Genomic DNA, 19,769 nt, shown 5'->3' with positions numbered 1-19,769 from the left:
GATAATCTGCGACCCTTTCCCCTCTAAACGTCTCACGTTTTCATTTAAATAATAATAGCCACAAAGAGGTAAAAACCCAAACATTAATACAAATTTGTGAATGCAGTTTTTTTTTTTCTTTCTTCTTTTCTACCCCATTAATCGTCTCACAACCCCTCAGATATATCTTTATCCTTTGGAGGGAACCTTTTTGGAAACACTTTTTTGGAACCTGCTTCATGCAAGTATATTATTAATCCAGAGGGTGGTGCTACAGGGAAGGTTATTAAAGTTTGGTCATTACTCATCAGGGTGTAACTTTTTCCCACTGGAAGTATGCAAGTGCTCAGAAAATGTCATGTCTTTCTGCCTATCAGAGATATCTTGTGTTCAAACTGACAGCGTTTGGCGCAAAAGGATGCACAAGTACGTTACTAATCCGTAAGTGGCAGGGACTGGGCAGACTGGGCAAAAGAGATGCCATTATACTAACTATCAGACTACAAACAGGATGAGCAAAACAATCCTACAGAAGTTACTTTGACAAAGCTTTTTCTGGAGCTGTCCGCCCCATCTCCAGGTCTTCATCTGCGACTGGAGTTTGCTTTCTGTTGGACTTAGTAAAGTTCACATCACGTGACTTAGTGGAGTATGGAACCTAAGATGACAACTGAACCAACTCCATGACAACTGAGACGACTTCAGTTGCTGATCAAGACCTGTTAAAAGCCTTGGGAAGAGGTCAAGAGGTCCTTTTTTGGTCGACCTACTGCTCCCAAGGTTAATGATGAAATTGCTGAGATGCAACTGAAAGCTCTGGAAAAGTGGAACTTGAGTAATTTTGGTTTTGCCACACTTGCCACACCAGCCAGAGAATATTATGGAAGTGAAGATCAACAACAGTAATCACGTTAGACAAAATGTTTACGTATAAAAGAAGTCATGTGCCAAAATCTGGTCCTGGTTCCCACTGGATTCATTTTGTATGCAAATGCAACCATTCAGTGTTTGCAATATTTCTGAGGCAATAGCACAGGTAGGGACAGACATTATTACACTGTTATTACAAGACTATAACGGATTACAAACCTACAGGTATAACTATAATAAGATAAATTATTATGGCACAAAGTATTGTCAGCACCATTCAGCCAAATGTATAAAGTTAAGACTCAGAATGAGAGAAAGAAGTTATGTAACAGACGTGCATTGCAATATTAGGTAGATATAGATGTGCTTCAGCTCTTATTAAGCGTGCGAAGTTTTAGTATACATCAGTTGCAGCTGTAGTTTTCCTTCAGGTTGACTTGGCTCTCCACGACGTTCTCTGCCATGCTCGAGGGCTCGAGGGCTCTTTGGGATTTCAACTTGACACTCAAGGGCCTTGGGACTGTTTTGGTTTTCAACGTGACAGTCGAGGGCCTGGGGCCTCTTTGGGATTTAAACACAACACTCTTCCGGATGCCATCAGCAGATTCTGGATTGAGAGAGAGACTGATAAACAAAGTATTTACATCCAAAAGATAAAACCAAGTATTTCCCAGATACTATACACCACCCAAAGCATAACGTTATCCTACAGATACAAAACACTGACAAATTTACATTATCATTTTATTAAAAGCTTATTTAGTGACGTTTCTGGTCTGAGCTCCGGTGCTCCTGGGGTAGGGTTATGTTGTTTGGGTGCTGATGAATGGAGAGGCCCTGATTCCCACCTGACATCCGGATACACTCTCCCTTGTGTCTTTCATCCCATGCTTTCAGTTTGCAGATCCTGGAGCAGTAGAGGACCTTGTGGCAGCGGCTACAGGCAGTCAGCTTCACAGACACGGAGCGACCACAGTGACAGCAGAACTTAAACGCTGCTTCCCTAAGAAAAGAATCACACAGAGAGTTGGAAACGCTTTCCATATTTCGCCTCTCAGCTCTCTCTCGGACAGTGACAGGGAATAGAAGAAGAAAAAGGGACAATATGCAGGTGCCTTACGTGAGTGTGTGTGTGTGTGTGTGTGTGTATATGTACCTGTGTTTTTCTGTTATGGGTGGTAGACTTTGACAGTTTGGGAGGGGCACGTTTGAGGAAATGGCACCTGCTAAAACACACACACACACACACACACACACACACACACACACACATGCACCATGATTTACAGCCATACTATAAAAACACAAAATAATAGTCAAATACATTGTACTGACTATTCGATGTGAGCTGACGTTCTCTCTCTAAATTCTCTCTCTCCCTCTGGCTGGCAGACTGTCTCAGCAGATCTCCCATCATGCTCAGCAGCTGGCGCCGAGCTTTGAAGGTTTCCCTCTCCCGCGTGTTCAGAGCGTGGAAGGGAGTGTTGGCAATACGCAAGTCCTAGATGGTGACATAAAACGTACAGACAGCTGTTCGGCTGAAATTATGCAGCAAAAGTAATCGAAATAAAAAAACGACTCAAAGCCTTTTCTCTGACTGTGTGAAGCGTGTATCATCTTTGTTGAAAATGTGTCAAAGAGGAGTTAATTCAACTCCACCCATGTCCCCACTCTCTGACACAGTCTCAACAAAAACTGACCTTTATAATGTTTACCAAAATATGATTTATTGTAAGGCTGAAACTGAAACGCCTAAAGTTTCAGTTGGTGTGTTACCTGGTTGAAAGAGTGGTGTGCATAGTCGATGGTGGTTCCCACAACATCACCCACGATAACTGGCATCAAGATGTCGGCACCAGCCTTCACTAACATGTTCAACTACATCAAAGACACACACACACACACACACACACACAATACAGCCTCATACAGACTCAACACTGAGATTGCGTTTTTTTCCCCCAAAGATCCAAGTACAACTTAAACAATCTTTAAAACCAATTTCTTGGCTTACTATTTTGAAAGATGTAATATCGTGGGAGACTACCATTTCGATAATGTTTTTCGAGTTAAATCAAATGGGGCTCATTTGAAGCCACCAAGGACACAAGTGAGGAGATGAGCAAAAAATCTAAACTAAACATTGGTCAATTCATTAGGCAGTCTCATGTTGGACTTTAGAGATGCTTGACAAATGTCGCTGCGCCAAAAGTCGGCTGCTAAATGAAGTGACTGTGTGTGCTGGAAGTGAATGTGCTTGGGTGTGTACCAGCTTAGCTCTGTTGCCTCCTATGTGGTAGTTGATGTTGGCGAGGACGCAGAGGGCGCTGCCCACCCTGCCGCCGAGGGGGATGTTGGGATTTGCACCTCCGTTCAACAGCTCCTCCACTGCCTGGGCAGGGAAAAAGTGACAGGACAAAGTGAGGTTTTGTCCGTGTGTGTGTGTGTGTGTGTGTGTGTGTGTGTGTGTGTGTGTGTGTGTGGGCCTACCAGGTCATTCCCAGTCGCTATAGCCAGGGAGAGAGGTGAGTGTCCACTCCAGAGAAGGTCTGTGCTGGCTCTGTGGGAGAGCAGGAGGGCCACCACCTTACTGGCATTCTGCACAAAAACAAACACACGAGTCATTTACATCGACCACACTGATGTTCTGATGTTATGACTTTGTGGAAGGTTTCCTCAGTGATGGTACGTATATTTGTATGTACTGACCCGGTAGTCACTGTCTCTCTGGCAGGCCACGTGCAGGGCCGTTCGGCCTCCTTCTTTGAGATGTGGGCTCTTATTGGCGCTCAGTGGTTCCTGGGCCTTCATGAAAATCTGTAAAAAAAATATTTTCTCATTCTTTTCTTACAATTAGTAGCAATTGTCCTTGACAAAGCTTAAAGGATAAAAACACACTCACCTTATCTGGTTCATAGATCTCGTTCTGGTCGCATGCCCGTGCGTCTGGGTCAGTGACAGCGTGGAGCAGCAACTCTGTGATTCTGGGACCTGCCGGACCTGGTAGTGCTGCAGCTACATGCAGGGGATACAGGCCCTTTCTCTACAAAACAAAATGACAGGTTGAGGTGAATATTGTGGTTTATGGAAATGATGGATGAAGGGTTATGAGAGGGAGGGGTGCAATATAGGTGGTCTCAATTTTGTTTGTAGGTTTATAGATTTGGCACTCAATAAACTGAACTTTGATGTCATTAGTAACCAAAACAAGTGAAGAAAAATGAATTCCTGCCTCAGGTGGAAGGGGAATGTCAGTGTGAGCTCCGCACAGCAGCAGCCTCCTGACGGCCTCAGTGTCAGCCGCCATGATGGCTAAGAAGAGGACGGGCATGGGGACCCTGGATACATTGGGGTCAGCTCCCCGATTCAATAACAGCTTCAGGGTGTTCAAATGAACACGGTGTCTGGTCAGACAGGCACACAACACACAAGGTTTACACAGACACACATATATGACCAAAGTCAGTGTCATTCAGAACAGAACCAACAGCGCAGGAAAAGGCAGGACGGAGGGGAACAGAACTGACTCGGTTTTCATGGCAGCCATTTTGCGCACAGTCTCCTGTGTGTCAGAGCGCTGAGGAATCCCTGTGTGACTCAGGGCCTCTGCTGAGCGCTGCATCACTTCCTCCGTGACCTGGACGTTATAGCTGCTGACGGAACAGGCAGAGTCGAAGCTCGGTTTTCGGGTCACTTCTTTGTCTTTTCCCTGCTGCAGACAGAGACTTGAGTAGACAACAGTGAGTCCAAACAAGTACCAACTCATCAGACCAGTTATACCTAACTTTATACCTGAACACTTCCTGCTGCCTTAGCTTGACACGCCTTCCACTGCACGCCGCCCAGTGCAACGTGACCATCCAACACCTGAATGGGGCGCTCACTTCCTCTCTCTTCTCTCTCCTTTACATCTCCTTCATGAATACTCCTTACTCTCTTCTCCGCATCTTCCTCAGCCTCCTCCCTCCCCTCACCATTCTCTTTTCTTGACTCTGTTTCTCTCCTCTCACCAAGCTCGACATCTTCCTTTTTCTTTTCTCTCTTCTTAAATTCTCTTTCCTGCTCTTCTACCTCACCTTCTCCATTTTCCCACGTTTGATCCCGTCTGCTCTCGATCTCTCTTTCCTCCCCTTTGCTCCCTTTCTCATCCTCCCTCCCGCTCCTTTCTTCTCTCTCTCTGACCTTTCCCTCCCTCTCTTTCTCTTTTCTCTCCTCCTCCTGTAGTTGTTCAGCGTCTGCAGGGGTCTCAGACTCATTCAGGCCAGGCCAGCGCTCGGTGATGAGCTCACTGTCATTGGAGGCTTTACTGCTGTGATGCAAGATGTGCTCTGTTAGTTCTTCTGCTGTCCTGAAAATACCACAACAAAGAGTGAACCTCAGTGAATACATCAGCTTGTTTTAGAGACACACTTCATAACTGGTCAAAGGCTGCTGAAGGGAGTGACAAATCTGTAAATACTTTGCAGGAAAGACAGGATATACAATATATACAGTTTCTGCTGAATCATATGTGAGAGAAGGGATATCAGCTACAACCCTACTGGTCAGAGAGGTGACTGGTCTGGTTGCTCAGAGTTGTATTTGTGGTCCGAGGTCTGTTGTTAAACCAGGGCGTGTCTACAGCGAAGTCCCCTTGGCTGATCTGGGCACCGTTCCCACACGCAGATGGAGACCTCCTCAAAACCTACGTAACCCACGTTACAGTGCAAGTTGTTTCATTTCAATTGTCTGTGAAAAACACGGTTTCATACATCCGAACGACAGATGGTGATGAGGAAACACAGATAAAGACTACAGTAGGTAGAATCTTACTTGAGTTTTGGCAGGTGGTTCATCCAAAGTGGTGTGCAGGGACCGAAAAGGGTAGTAGAGGACGTGGCACACAGCCAGGGCAGACATGCCTTCACAATTCAACTTGTCAATATCAACACCCATATCCAACAACAGATGGATCACATCATAATGGCAGTTTACCTGACAGGTAAAAGAAACAAAAGTCAGAGAGACAAACACGGAGACTAAAACCAAATAATAAACCACTGAATCTTCCATTTCTTTATGTATTTATTTTGTTTATTTTGTAACTGCAGTTGTTGAATATTTGACTACCAATCAAAGAGCAAATTAATGAAAAACGGAATAAATAAACAATGGGGGAAAAAAAAAAAGTATAATGTGGTACCGTGGCAGCGATGAGTGCAGTGTGTCCTTGTGAATCTGCTACGTCAGGGTGGACCATACGGGTCTGGAGGATCTGTGACACAGCCTGCAGTTCCCCTCGGGAGGCGTGCACGATCATCAACTCTGAACTGACCTCCAAAGGCCCTTTAGGACCAAAACCATCCCTGTTCAGAGAGAGAACAGATGCCACGTCCCAGCCCACATTGTCAGCCTGTCGTCTGAGAGAGACACACACACACAAGTACATATACATTAGCACACATATTATTTCAGCTTTCTTGCAAAACCCTTTGCAGTTATACCTGTACGTGTTTGTCTTTTTCTTTTACTTAGTACTGGTGCCTTTTTTTGATGTACGTCTGACCTGTGTTTGCATATGTGAGCCTGCATGCGGGCCTGTAAGGGCAGGGTGGAGAGTGGGTCTCGCTCATAGCCTTGATAAGTGTCTGGCTCACACAGCTCGCCGTAAAAGAGTCGATCCAACTCCCTTCTTCGGCCAGGGGGCAGCGGCAAGTGGTCGCCATCTGTTGAGTAACTCTCGATGCCGGTGGGAAGGATAAAATTCTCATCTGACTGCAGATCTCTGTCCGTAACCACCTGAGGAGGAAAGGGAATTAGTCATTAATTGGGTTAAGTCACGAAGGTCACATAGTTGCTCTTTATAACAGTACTTTACCTCAGAGTCTGTCCTGGCTTCTGTATGCGGACCACTAGTGGGAGGCTGGGAAGGAGAAGAGAGCAGCAAGTGTATACATAATTAATGGCATCATTTACTAATTTGCGCAAACACTACAAATTTTACAGGTGTGAGGAAAACGTCCGACAATTTAGGTTCTACTTCTTGGTACAACAATGTTTTGCTCAGACAGTATTGTCCAGCAGGGGGTATTGATGACAAAATGCAGGTCTGAGAAAAATAAAACATCATAATAAAGGTGGTTTGGGGTAGTATGCTACATAATCTTGGCTGAGTCAAACATCGATGAGGCTGGGATCTCAACAATGTTTTAAAAACAACAAAACATGCCATAGCTATTTCACCCGTGGGTGAGACAGTGGTCAGCATGTACCTGAGACAGGGACTGTGTGGTGGCAGCTGGGTCCACGTAGGCAGCATATTCAGGAAAGTCCTTCAGGCTAAAGCCCTCCTCCACAGAGGTACAGAGCTTTAGCAGGTGCTCCCCGAGCCACAGACCCACATCTGTACGCCCATCTGGATAACTCACCACACCCGGGCCAAACCTCTGGTCAGCGTGGTACAAACCCTGAGAGGAGGGGATGGCTATTTACTGATATTTAGTAAAAAAACACATTTTTAAAAATGCATTCAAATGCCTGCCATCCAGCCACCCAGTGTACCTGAAAGGTGACTCCGTCAGAGAACAGTTGTTGTCCATATCCTTCCTTTCTGTTGAGGTAGAACTTGCCAGTGAACTTGTAGCCTGTGGGACAGCAGTACAGTCCATCCCCATGCCTGTAGTCTTTGTAGAAAGAGCCCTCATAGTACTACACAAAGGGGCAGACAGGGACATCACACGGTGACTTGTGTCATTCACACACAATATATGCCACAGCAGAGGAACCCTACTATTGTCTATTTTTGCTACTCCGCTGAGGCTAGCTACCGTTAGCTGACTAACTTAGACTGTTATGACCATTCCCTTTATCATCCTTTATCATGTTCATTTCACATTACCTCTCCGTTTCTCCAGGTGTACCTTCCTCTGCCGTGTTTGAAGCCGTCCACAAACTCTCCCTCGTATCTGGAGCCGTCGTGCCACTCCTGAACGCCGAGCCCCTGTCGTCTCTCGTCACCGCTGTGAGCTCCTCTGCGGCCGCTGCTAGGTCTCCCTGCCCCCGGCTCCGCGCCTCTTCGCGCCGGGGCTGCAGCAACACCTCTGCAGGTCGACGGCATTCTAACCGGGGTGTCGCCTCATCGTCCACCTGAATGTATAAGAGTGCGACGACAATTAGTTTAGAGGTAACGTCACAGCAGCGACTAACTAAGCTACGCAGAGGAAACAACTTCAGCTGTCAGAAGTCAGATTTGAGTTTTGACTTTCCTGCGAGCGCCGGTTGTCATGACAACAGCAGAATGCTGTGCGGGGTGGAGTTGCTCTCACACATGCGCAGACGAAAGACAGTGTAGGAAAAGTTGTTGTTTTTTTTGTCTCAGTTGCCGACCAACTAAAGCAGCAAAATCTGAGCACCAAACTTTAAATGATCAAATATGCCATAGCTTTGAAAAGGAGGAAATAAAAAAATGATTAAAGGATTAAAAAGGATTAATATCATGGATGTATTAGGAATTTATTAATGGTTTGATTTGAGGGCTATTAAAGGATTTTAGTGCTATTTTATTATAATACATCCAATTTACCTTGGATTTTTAATTCTACTCAATTTACTTATTACTTTTGAAATCAGTTTTTCACCCAGAGAAATAGAGGATTTCGAGATAGCTGCCTTTGCTGACCTTTTATACATTAGAAATTAAGCTAGTCTCAACAAATTGAGCCAATTTTGTTGAGCCAAATTATAATGCAGGCATAAATAAAAATCATATGCAATTTGTGCCTATTTGGGGATCCCTGGCAGAAACAAGGAAGCTCCCCCTTTACAGACCGAAGGCAGAGTGGGACAATTAAATATAAATGGTAGGGATGCAAGTAGGTCATTGTCAGAGAGCAGGGTTATCCTTGTTAAGTGTACGTGTTACTCTAAGGTCAGTGGAGCAGGGCCACCCTGTAAGTGTGTGTGTGTGTGTTGAAATGTCACCTGACACTTTTTACTGTAACTGATACTTAGCTGACAGACAGAGAGGTTTAAGTCTACAGTATGTTGTGGAAGTTAGGTGGTGGAGGACGATATCACATTTATCATTACAGCATCATTGGAGCTGTGTTGACAACTAATTCTGTTCTATATTTATCCTCCAATATGTCCAACCTCAGATGACTATTGTTAATAGTCCAAGAGGAAGCCCAAACTGTAAAAACATTAGTGAGGATATATACATTGAATTCAACTGAATGCTGCGGGATAACTGGATTTTTTTGTACTAGTAATAAATCAATAATCAATTTCAAATTCATGCAAAGTCACAGCTACTCAATCATGGCCTATTTTAAGAAATGTTTGGTTACACTTCTATAAAATAATTGTTTTATCAATACAAGCGTACACAATAGCGAATTTAATGTGATTCTAATTCAAAGCTCACTGTGAAAGAGATGCCCTACTCTCTAGTTTAATTACATCTGATGAGCTCTGATATGCTCTCCTTCCCACTAACGTGATACCCTCACAAGTATCATGTTTGTGCTTTGAGGAATCACACATCAGATCATGATTTGTTGTCCTGCCCGCTGGCTACTACATTCCCAATTTGTCACACTATAAATACGTCTGAATCTGCTTTAAATCATTGGATTTTATAGAATAGCACATCACACGCTGGGAGATGGGAGATTTGAGATGGAGTGAAAATGCTATCTGTCTGTTTGTGCAGTGTTGGGATGTGGGACAAAACGTTTGAGGACAAATAAAGCCTTTAATTCAGTCCTCACCTTCCCTTTTGTTGCTATTCAGTTATCCTAAAAAATGGAGTAAAACTTCCCTCCATTCCTTTTCTATGAATCCAATCTACTGTATAGTGTTTGTTCCACTTACTTACAGCACAACACCCCTCTCATGTTTTCCCTTTTCAAAAAAAAAACCCAGGCAGTACGCACACTTTTCTGCATTGTGTACAGTCTTGGACACGAAGGTAACAATCTAGATGCCATGTAACTAAAGCATAATGCCTGTAGGAAAAGTAGGGCAGATTTGATCTATAACATTACAGAAGCCTCATAATATCTTAGGTTCACCCATTGTTCCACAGGTGAGTGCAGCATGTTCATTGGACACCAGCTGCTCCTGTGGACTTGTGTATTGAATGTGTGGCTTTTGGTTATGAGTATTCAGTTACTGCTGTTTCCATGGACCAGGGTGATAATTATGATGATATTACAAACATTTATATTGCAAATACATGCCTGAGTTCTGAGCGTATAGTTGACTGAAGTCGATGCAAGTTGAATATCTACAATCTGGTTTTAATCAAGATACTTTTAAGTTCATTCACTTTGCTCATTCAGGTACTTTTATTCTTAAACTTCATCCCAGACCACAAACGCAAGACGACATTAACTGCAGCTGTAATTGGAACTAAGACAAGATTTGAACCACTTCATCCATTTATTAGTCAGTTGTTCAATTCAAGAAAAAACGTAAATACTCTATGTTAAAAAACACTTACATTAAGTGTTTATAAACAGTAGTGACCGAAAAAGTCAGAATGACATAGCAGGGACTCAGTGCTTACATACAGTATATACATTAGCTTAGCATTTCTTTCCACCAACTTTCTGTCTCTGAAGGTTTCTCAGAGGTCTTTCAACATGTAAAATAACCAGTATTTTCTTTTATGGACAAAGGCAAACACAAATAAGCAGATTAGACAATTTATACTTAAAATACTCACAGTAGGATGAGGTCAATTCACTTTTAATATGATCTATATCAAAACTATAAATGCCTTAAATCAGGCCATTCTTTGTTCTTCTGCTTCCTGAATTGACCAAGTTAAAAGAGAATATCCCCGCATACCTACTGTAAATGTGCATCTAACCCTCTGAAAAGAGACATAAAGATTAGCTATAAGGTAAATTCCCTTCGGCCTTCCATTCGGGAAGTTGAGTTGAGTGCACTGTGCAGAGTGAGACGAGATGCTGGCGAGGCGTTGGTCGCAGGGCCAGACTTCTCAGGCGTTGCTCCTTTCGTCTATTGTAAAAGTCTCCATGGAGACTTTGCTCAGAGCCTTGATGTCATCCAGGAGACTGGTTGGGGTCAAAATGTGAGAAGACCCTGGAAGCAAAGTAATGAAGAACCATTAGGTCCGAAATTAGAGCACAAAACACTTTTGCAATTCTGACTCGCTCCTGCAGGTGGAGTAAAGCAGCTGGAAATAAAAAACGACTGGCTGTTAGTTTGCAATACAGTGGGTGTTTTCAGGCCAAAAGACCAATTCAATTGAAGTTTATAATACTGGATCAAACCTGCCTTTAGTTTATTTGAATGGCCACAACTCAACAAGACGCCAGTGAGTACAAACTCCTCCGAAAATGTAAAGTCAAAGTGCAAAAAGTCAAAGTGCTGAAAGAAAAAGGGGCGATTTAACATGTAATCTGTGTAATCTTAAAGCTCACCTATGATGACCTCGCAGGATTTTACTGCCTGGGTGACCTCGTAGGCAGAACGCATCTCGGAGAAGCTGATTCCTCCTATAACAAAGATGATGAGGCGCGAGCCGGTCCGGCGTTCGTCCTGAGCACTGGCTTTGTGCTTCTGACGGGCGCTGTGGAGCAGAGGATGGACAACAGAAATGTACTCAGACAAAATCGAAAAAAGAAAGGATGCGCGTCGTATCTCCAATTTGGGGAGAAAAAACAGCAAAACAAACACCCTTGCAAGAAAGACAAGGAGAGGGTGATGGATAGATACTCGTTAAGTAAACTCGGAGACACTTCAAACGAGCCCTTAAAAAACTCAAACAACAACGCATCAAACAGCTGGAGCTGAAAGTAGTAGCACACAGTGATCACTGGAGGGCGCTAACTCATCACCCTCTAACTGTCTGCATTTGTCTGTGAAAGCAAACTGGAGCTTCCTGTGCGTAAAGCATGTCCCTAGGATTGTTCTGTCATGGATTGTCTTTGGGACAAGGCAACTGCTTTGAGTAACTGACATTACAAAGAAATATGCTTACATTTTTAAGTAGTGTTCCTTGTAAAACATCATAACAACTAACTGGCTTTTGACATTAAGTTGGATGTTGGGGTCAACCCTGATCACTATTGACCCAGTTCTGGTGTGATGAATCATAAAAACCTACCTGACAGCCCCGGAGCCATTCCAGGCAGCAGGACACTCAGACTGGTGCGGCCATTCCCTGGTGTCCAGTTTGTTCTCCACGGCATCCTGGAAGTAACACATTTTTAAATGTACATGTCATTTCTAGAAGTTAAGTCCCATAGAGACCAAACCTATTGACTTTTGCTTGTACTTAATGTGAGGTATTCTCTGCACATATATCTAGAACCTCTAAGCAATATCAAGGTATTTAGAACAGGCTACATAGACAGTTTTGGCGCCAGGTTTCAGACATTGGTTTTGACTTTACGTGGTGGTGCAACCCTTCTCTTTACATTTAAAACACAAGTTTGACTTTTCACTTTCATGATGTAAAAACACGCAGTTTGTGAAACAGATCACTCTGTGACCAAGAACCAAACTCCAAAAGTCAGTGTAATCCTAAAGAAAGCACATAACTACATGATCATTTCTGTTGCTACAAGGTGCATCGGGGATGTCAAAACACAGCTTTAAAGGTAGAGAAACAAGCACTTCTCAGCCTCACAGACTAGATTTTGGTTGTGGTTCTACACTGATGAGGCTCATTGTTCACTTACAAATACACAGATTGTAAAAAAAGGAGCAGATTGGTTTCAACTGAGTTCTTTTGCTGCCACAAAAACCTGTCTGTTTCCTGCTGCAAGAGCAAACTGTTTGACGGGTTTACAGGAAACCAGGTGCTGGTTTCACAAGACAGACAGGAAGCCAGGTGCTTGTAATCACAAGACAGAGTGAAAAGGTAAGTTGGAGCACTGTGCGCGCAATACGTCTCTTCTTACAGTACAAACTTTAACAAGGCAGCAGGTGATGGTGACATCCTACCTCTGTTTTAACACAAAACAGAAGCTCACCACACTACAATAACTTCTTATATGGAACGCATTCAACATAGAATAAAAGCATTTGAGCATCAGTACAGAGGGATGTTGCTGAAAAGGGAGGATCATCCCCAGGGATCAACATACAAGTGGTGCAGTAATGTGCCTTGTAAATGCTACAATGATGTCTTTTACAAATTGATGAAGCAGTGCGGAAGACAAACATACATGTGACACTGCCTATCAGATGACCTGAATCTGATAACCTTCTTTTATGTTGCTTTCTCAGTTCTGTTCATCATTTTTCTCACGAATGCCATTCATTGGGGGTAGCACAGTGACCTAGATTGAGCTACATGTTGACATGTTTAACATGTAACTTACAGTTAAAGACGGAACTTTTCCTTTTCCTTCCCATCAGACATCCCATCTACCCACCCGCTTTAAAATCGCTGCTTCTTAGCTGCACCCAAAGCCTTTTCTCTGGAGTTATGCTACTGAATTCATTTATGGTATCCATAGCTGCTAAACTTCCTGTTAAGTAAATCAAAAGATAAAGAACTGAATGTACAATGGATAAAATAAAAAGGTGCAAACGCTTTGTGATCACAAAGAAATGAAAGCTGCTAATAGAATACATTATACTGTCATCTCCTCTCACTGACCTCCATCACATCTTTTATGACAGGAGTCCATCTGGACAGGTTGTACGTCTGCTCCTGGGAACGATCCCGTCTGGTTGGTTTGCGAGAGAAGAAACTAGGCTGGAAACAAAAGCCCAAGAAACAATACGCAGGATTGAGTTGAGACTGAATGAGTTTTTATCATCGCTGGTAGTTTTAAGCCAACCAAACACTTCGATTGTCAATCAAACGCATCAAATCAATCCATCTGTTCTCCACGTACCGGCGTGATGATGGGGACCCCCAGTTCTTTCCAGTTCAGGATAAACTCTCGGTCGTCCTCGATCTTTACATGCTGGATGAGTTTGCTTAAGTTCTCGTCCGTTGTTCCTGTTTACACACACACACACACAAAACAAACCAGGGTGAAAATCTGATGTTTCATGTCAAATGAGGGTCTTGGTCAACAAGTGAAATTTCCATTTTATGGTCTTTTTGGAGGGAATTATCTTTTAACTGGAAAATGATATCCACATCACTGGCATTGACACAGTATTCACAAATATGTTGTGGAGTATTTATGTGTATATTTGTGTAATGTGGTCTATTAAATACGGGGAAAACATTCTGGCAGATTTCTAAAAACTATATCAACTAGTTGATTAGTCTATAAAATCTTAGGACTAGTCACCTAAGATAACGCTTATATCCTGGCTGACTGATTCTCATTGCCTTATGCTGTTCTTTAAATGTCTCTCGGCCACTCTGTTAGCCTGCATGCTGAAAAGGTCCCTGGAAATAAATGGCGACAAAGCGAGATACCACAGAATGCTAATGAGCAGAGTGAAAGGAGACCAGTCTGCTGCAGGATAAGGTTGGAGTACCGCTGAGGCTGAAGATGTAGAGCAGCACAGCTCTGATCTTGTCGTGGATGGTGTACGGGTGGAGCAGCACAGGCAGCAGGGTCCTCATAGGGTCTTTCACCTTCATCCCTTCCACGTCCGACCCCACAGCGAGGTCCTACACAGAGACAAACCATCTATTTTTAGCCTTTCGTTTAGGCTGGGAATACTGTGAATGCACTTTTTTTGCTCCGCATATTTTATCAGTACTAACACACTTTTACTGAGTCTCTCCTTAGGAGGTGGTCAGACTCTGGACCACATAGGGGGCCAGTGTCCCGCGGTCATGATGCTTTCTACCTGGCAAACGTTACCCCTACTCGCTAAACCCGAGACCACCCACTTGACTTGTCAAGGCAAGGTTGAGTGGTAAAAATGTTTGGCACTTATTCCATTGAAACAGATGGCCGAGCACAAACAGACCTGTTCAGCTTTGCAGAGTTTCTCCACGTTGTTTGAGTATTGTTGCATGCAGTCCTCGGCCAGCTGCAGATGAACAGTTTTCTAGAATTTCAGACAGAGAGAAACGTTAAGAGCAATACGAACAGAATAAAGCAGAAGTGCTGTTACTGGAGTTTAAAAATAATGAAAGGTAACGATATTTATCATAGGCCAGAAATTATGGCTTTCATGAAGTCTACCCCACATGATACCAGGCTTTGGAAGCACCACAACCAACCACAATATAATTACTGGTAAGAAGCAAATATTAGTGTTACATTTGCCCTTAAAGCAGTGGCATGTCAGTTTCCAAAAGCTGCCCCTAAAAAAAAGGTCCAGTTGAAGAGATAACTTTAAAGGTAAGGGATTCCACTCCAATGGCAATTTAATCATACTGGTTCTGCATACCTCAGTCAGATGTTTACGGAATGCGGGCATCTTCTTCATCATTTGAGCCAAATTGCTTATTGTGATCTGGGAAAAAAAATGAAATGAAATGTTTGAAAGACTTGCATTTCAAGTATGAAAAACACTCAAACTCAAGAGGCGCCACAGCACTGTACCTTCCCGTCTGGCTGTTTCTTGCTAGCAGATATTTCCTTTACCATCTTGGGGATTTGTCTATTTGTAAGAAGAAAAAAAAAAAAAAAAAAAGAGGAGTCAGGGTTGGGGTGAGGATGACAAGAATTGACAGGAATGGGACACCTCCATCCTCCCAGATCTTGCACACTTACTCTGAGACCTCGGCGATGTGCTTGTGCCTCAGCTTAACCCAGAGCATGTCATCCTCATTCAGCAGGGCCTGCTTCTCTGAGCCGTCTTTAGACTTGTACCTGGCAACAAAAATAACCAGATAATTGGTTTCATCTGGAAATGTTTGTCTAAACAAAAAAATAAATAAAAAATAGCTTGTCTTCCAATATGGCGTATGGTGCAGGATGCATATTGTGCATGTAGGGATACAGTGGGATACAGTAAGGAAAGCTTGCATTACTTGTAGGTGTCGTTCTGGATATCAATGAGGTCGTAAGCCATGGCCTGGTAGGTCAGCTCATGCAGGATGGGGGTGACGGGGTCAAAACCTCTCTCCACTATCAGCAGCTGGGCCTGGGTCTTTCCCTTGTGATGGGGGGGGGGAATACAAAGATAAAAACATTATATATAAAGATATATTTTTAAATAGGGCTTAATGTTCCACATTTGGCCCTTTTCCTTGTGATACCGAGCAACCACCGCAACCCCTTTCTAATTTCTGGGGAAGGAAAACATTAATTAAATCTGCTTAAGGCAAAAGAGAGAATGTTCCTTGCCTTTACATGATGCCTTGTGTTGAGGCGTCAGTGGAAAATAATACTGTATTTTCAGGTTCCCATATTCTGTCAACGGGTGTCTCACCTTTTTCTTGCCACTGTCATCCATCTCGTAGTGTCTGACCAGCTTGTTGTCCACCAGCTCTGCAAGGGTCTTGGCGTTCTCCATGTTGCCGTCTCTAGTTGTGATATAAATTGTTTTCCACGAGTTATTACAGTCAAATGAATACATATCAAGGTTGCACTGATACCAATATTAGTTAATCCAGCAGATGGTACACAGAGGCAATGTACTGCTTTTAGCCACTTTAAAATCTCATTTGTGATAAAAAGCCAACTTTTTGTTTGGGTGGTTGACTGTTTTGTTTGTCCACTTGTCTCCTGTTTTGTTTTTGTATTCCTTTTTTGGTTTTGTATGGTTTTAGCCAAACACTGCTCTTGTTTGGATTTATATTTAAATTTCAGGTTGTGCTACTCTCGGGCAAAGTGAGGTGACGTTTGCAATTGTATTTCAGCTTCATTTCATTCTTCATTTGCCACAGTTGGGTAACGTATCCTGTGGTCTCAGTGCAAGCTTTTCTCATAAAAGGTCTCACTCTGCTTGGGGGCTGAGGTGTGCTGTAAGCTGAGAAACCAAATCTTCTCTGGCTTACTTCTTGTATCTGACCCCTGGGTACTCGTCCAACGTGGAACAGAGCGTGACGAGCTGGTCTGCTAGTGTCTCCAGTGTCTTCTTTTTGTCCTGACTGTTGGGACTGTAGATGCTTTGGAAAGCCCCCGGATTATCACATGTGAACACCTGAAAAGCATTCAAAACACCAGAGTAAAAAAAACAAAACAACAACTAATGTTTAAGTGAACAATTTGCATGTAATCATATAATAAAGCAACTTTTTATAGTCTCTAATAATTGTTCTGACTCAAGAACTAAACGCCTGAATATTAACAGAAAAAATAAAACAAGATTTACTTCGTAAAAATCTCAAAACAACTGAGAATCTTAAGACCTTTTTGGTTTTTCAAAATTCAGAGAACAATCAGTTACATATCCTAAGCCACTACGATAATACAAAGTTTGTAAAATCATTACATCATAGCTTAAAGCAGCCAACACCCATTAAATATGGACTAAAACAATGCAGAAGTCTTCCTCCCAGTAGCAACATGACATTGAGTACACTAAAACAAGTGAAGTTTCCCTCAGTAACAGTCACAGTAACAAGTAACAGTCTGGATAAAAAAAAGAAAAAGAAAAAAGGAAATGGAACCAAAAAGAGCACACTCTGCAACCACTCACTTGTGCCTCTTGTGGCATGAAGCACATGTTTATTTCCTTACAGACTCGTATGTACTTTGCACAGTACAGCTTCATATTGTTGAACAGGTCATCTGGACAGTCTGTGGGACCAAAAGGCTTTTAGTTTGTAAGTACATCTGTTAAACAAAAACAACATTTTGATCATGTTGGATAAAAGGTCAGTTATTTTGCTACTGTAGTAGATTAAAGTAGGGATTTATAAATGACTTACAGTCAGTGAAATAAACATATGCTCCTTTATATTTGGGTTTGGGTTTGAAGTCAGCAATAAAGGCATCCACACACTGAAACGAAAAGAAATTTATAATTATTTTAAGATATCACTACAAAAAAAAAACTTGAATCCCAATGCAATATGATCAGCAGAGGGTTATAATGGCAAACCTTAGAGGTTGGTGACATGAAGTAGATGGCCTTCATTTCTGGAACAGGCTCTCTGCTTTTGTACAGGTCCTCCACAACTAAAGAAACAACATATTTATCTTAGCAGAATAGCTACAGACATCCACATACAGACTCAGTCTATTACCAGCATTATGTAAAACGCAGGGTTTCGCTGTTATGGAAAACATAGCCTACTTGTTATTTTCTCCGACATCAGATCGGACATTTTGCAGCATGACGAGAGGAGCTTGGTGGTGAAGGGGTCCAGAATCAATATCTGTGAAGAAGACGAATCAATAGTGGTCAGTAAAATTATGTATCACATTGTAATGTGCTGCCAGACTGTGCAGAAGAAAATGAGTTGCCAACTATTTTGATGATCGATAAATGGTTTCAGTCATTTTTCAAGCAAAAATGTCAAACGTTTGCTGGTTCCAGCGTCTTAAATGTGAGGATTAGCAAATGACGAGTCTTTGGGTTTTGGACTGTTGGTTGGACAAAAGAAGCAATTTGAAGGTGTCACTTTGGGGCTCTGGGAAACTGTGGTGAGCAGTTTTCACAATTTGTTGACATTACATAGACTAAACGATGAATCAATTAATCGTGACAAGAATCAGGAGATTCACTGATAACGACAATATTTGTCAGTTGCGGCCATAAGTGGAATCGATCATATAAAAGTTGGATCTGTAATGTTGAGGTGGGCCGTTCATACAATTACAGTCTTAGGACTCAGTATTGTGCACATGGGGGGGGGGTTGTCTTACCTTCCATACTTCAGATTTTCTGCAGTCTGCAATAATTGTATCTTTTATTCCTGTAAGAGGCACAGAACATGTTTAAAAAAAAAAAAAAACTGTTCATGACTACGCTATCTGAGCTGTAGCTTGGCTCGAGTGCTTAGGTTAGAGAGATCAAGTGATTTTTAACTTCGACAAACGCTGGTTACGTCCTAATGTACAGAATTGTTTGCGGCAGTGTTTCATATCATTTTAGGGTCTGCAAATTTGCGGTAGGCGTTTGACCATCACTTTTGGTAATTTACCACTAAATAATCAGTGGAAAAATTATGAATGAATTCACAGCTTTCAGCAACAGTTTTTGTGAACTGAAATAAATGATTTGTACCACTAGACTTGCATGATATGCCAACCACATTAAGAGATATGTGTGTCTGTGTGTCTGTGTGTGTGTGTGGTTTGACAAAGCATGTGTATGAAATAAAAATCTAAGCAGTTGTGATGTCTAACTCTTCATTGACTCACTGCAATACACCTTCAGGTAATCTTGGAGACTGTTACCTGTGGTGTGTAATGTTGAATCAACAAAAACCGAATATCATAACTTTCATTAAAGTTGTTGTATGAGACTGCATCCGTTTACACTCATTTCAACCCCAACCATTCATCTCTGGGACATCTAACCCATGACCTAACCCCAACCAAGGTTGGGCAGCGCTGCGGCAAACACAAACGTTTTACGGCGGGGAAACAGACTCATGGCATTTTTAAAAAAAAAAGTTGGAAAGTAGGTGACGTTACTTGTTACTTGAACGTATTTTGAACAGTGTTGTGTTAAGGTTAGCCTGTGACGTTAACGTTAGATATGAGGTGGGGCTCCAGGCTATAGAAAGTGACCTCACTCCGACTAACGTTGCTCTTTCCAAGTAAACTACAAGAGTCGATGACAGTAAAGTTATGATAAACAACAGCGCCAAGTGTTAACCCAAGTGCCCAAGTTTGTAAACTTCCGTTGCGATAAAAAAAAAAAAAAAGAAGCAGAATGAAACTTGACGTTCACGGTCAGTCCAAGATGCAAAGTCACTAAGGAAGCAGTCAATAAACACAGCACGTAGAGCCCTCTGGGTAATGACACCGATATGAAAGTGTCACGCTGTTCTAAATGTACAATAAACACTCTGCCATTAGACTGAACTTACTTTTCCAAACTATTCTTTTCAGCCCGTGATCTGAGCCCGTTGCCAT

The 19,769-nt window shown here is 42.5% G+C and overlaps 2 protein-coding genes across 3 annotated transcripts; both read right to left on the bottom strand.

The window, feature by feature from the left end:
• Positions 1–1,073: 1,073 nt before the first annotated feature.
• ankmy1 (ankyrin repeat and MYND domain containing 1) lies at positions 1,074–7,945 on the bottom strand. The gene is given in 20 exon segments (XM_070908929.1): positions 1,074–1,456; positions 1,698–1,852; positions 2,006–2,075; positions 2,137–2,350; positions 2,626–2,727; positions 3,119–3,241; positions 3,340–3,447; positions 3,559–3,666; positions 3,752–3,892; positions 4,082–4,253; positions 4,377–4,561; positions 4,642–5,197; positions 5,391–5,533; positions 5,662–5,823; positions 6,032–6,248; positions 6,395–6,627; positions 6,707–6,751; positions 7,101–7,295; positions 7,390–7,536; positions 7,727–7,945. Coding segments are annotated over 20 exon segments (3,498 nt in total). The 3' UTR covers positions 1,074–1,253.
• A 2,222-nt stretch (positions 7,946–10,167) lies between these two features.
• Positions 10,168–19,769, bottom strand: stxbp3 (syntaxin binding protein 3). 2 transcript variants are annotated; one of them, XM_070908264.1, is made up of 19 exons: positions 19,724–19,769; positions 18,552–18,601; positions 17,980–18,061; positions 17,785–17,861; positions 17,612–17,684; positions 17,380–17,480; positions 16,736–16,881; positions 16,168–16,261; positions 15,767–15,891; positions 15,507–15,605; positions 15,336–15,393; positions 15,181–15,246; positions 14,755–14,835; positions 14,314–14,449; positions 13,713–13,819; positions 13,472–13,570; positions 11,969–12,054; positions 11,283–11,431; positions 10,168–10,941 (listed from the first exon to the last, which is right to left on the bottom strand). In XM_070908264.1, exons 1-19 carry the CDS (start codon positions 19,767–19,769, stop codon positions 10,838–10,840), a joined length of 1,779 nt encoding a protein of 592 aa, XP_070764365.1. In that variant the 3' UTR covers positions 10,168–10,837. The 2 variants fall into 2 exon arrangements, with proteins under 2 accessions (XP_070764365.1, XP_070764366.1); XM_070908265.1 differs by having other exon boundaries at positions 15,767–15,885.

The sequence above is a fragment of the Enoplosus armatus genome, chromosome 7 (assembly GCF_043641665.1).
Source record: "Enoplosus armatus isolate fEnoArm2 chromosome 7, fEnoArm2.hap1, whole genome shotgun sequence".
In the NCBI taxonomy this organism is placed as follows: Eukaryota; Metazoa; Chordata; class Actinopteri; order Centrarchiformes; family Enoplosidae; genus Enoplosus; species Enoplosus armatus.
This window is presented reverse-complemented; position numbering and strand designations above follow the sequence as displayed.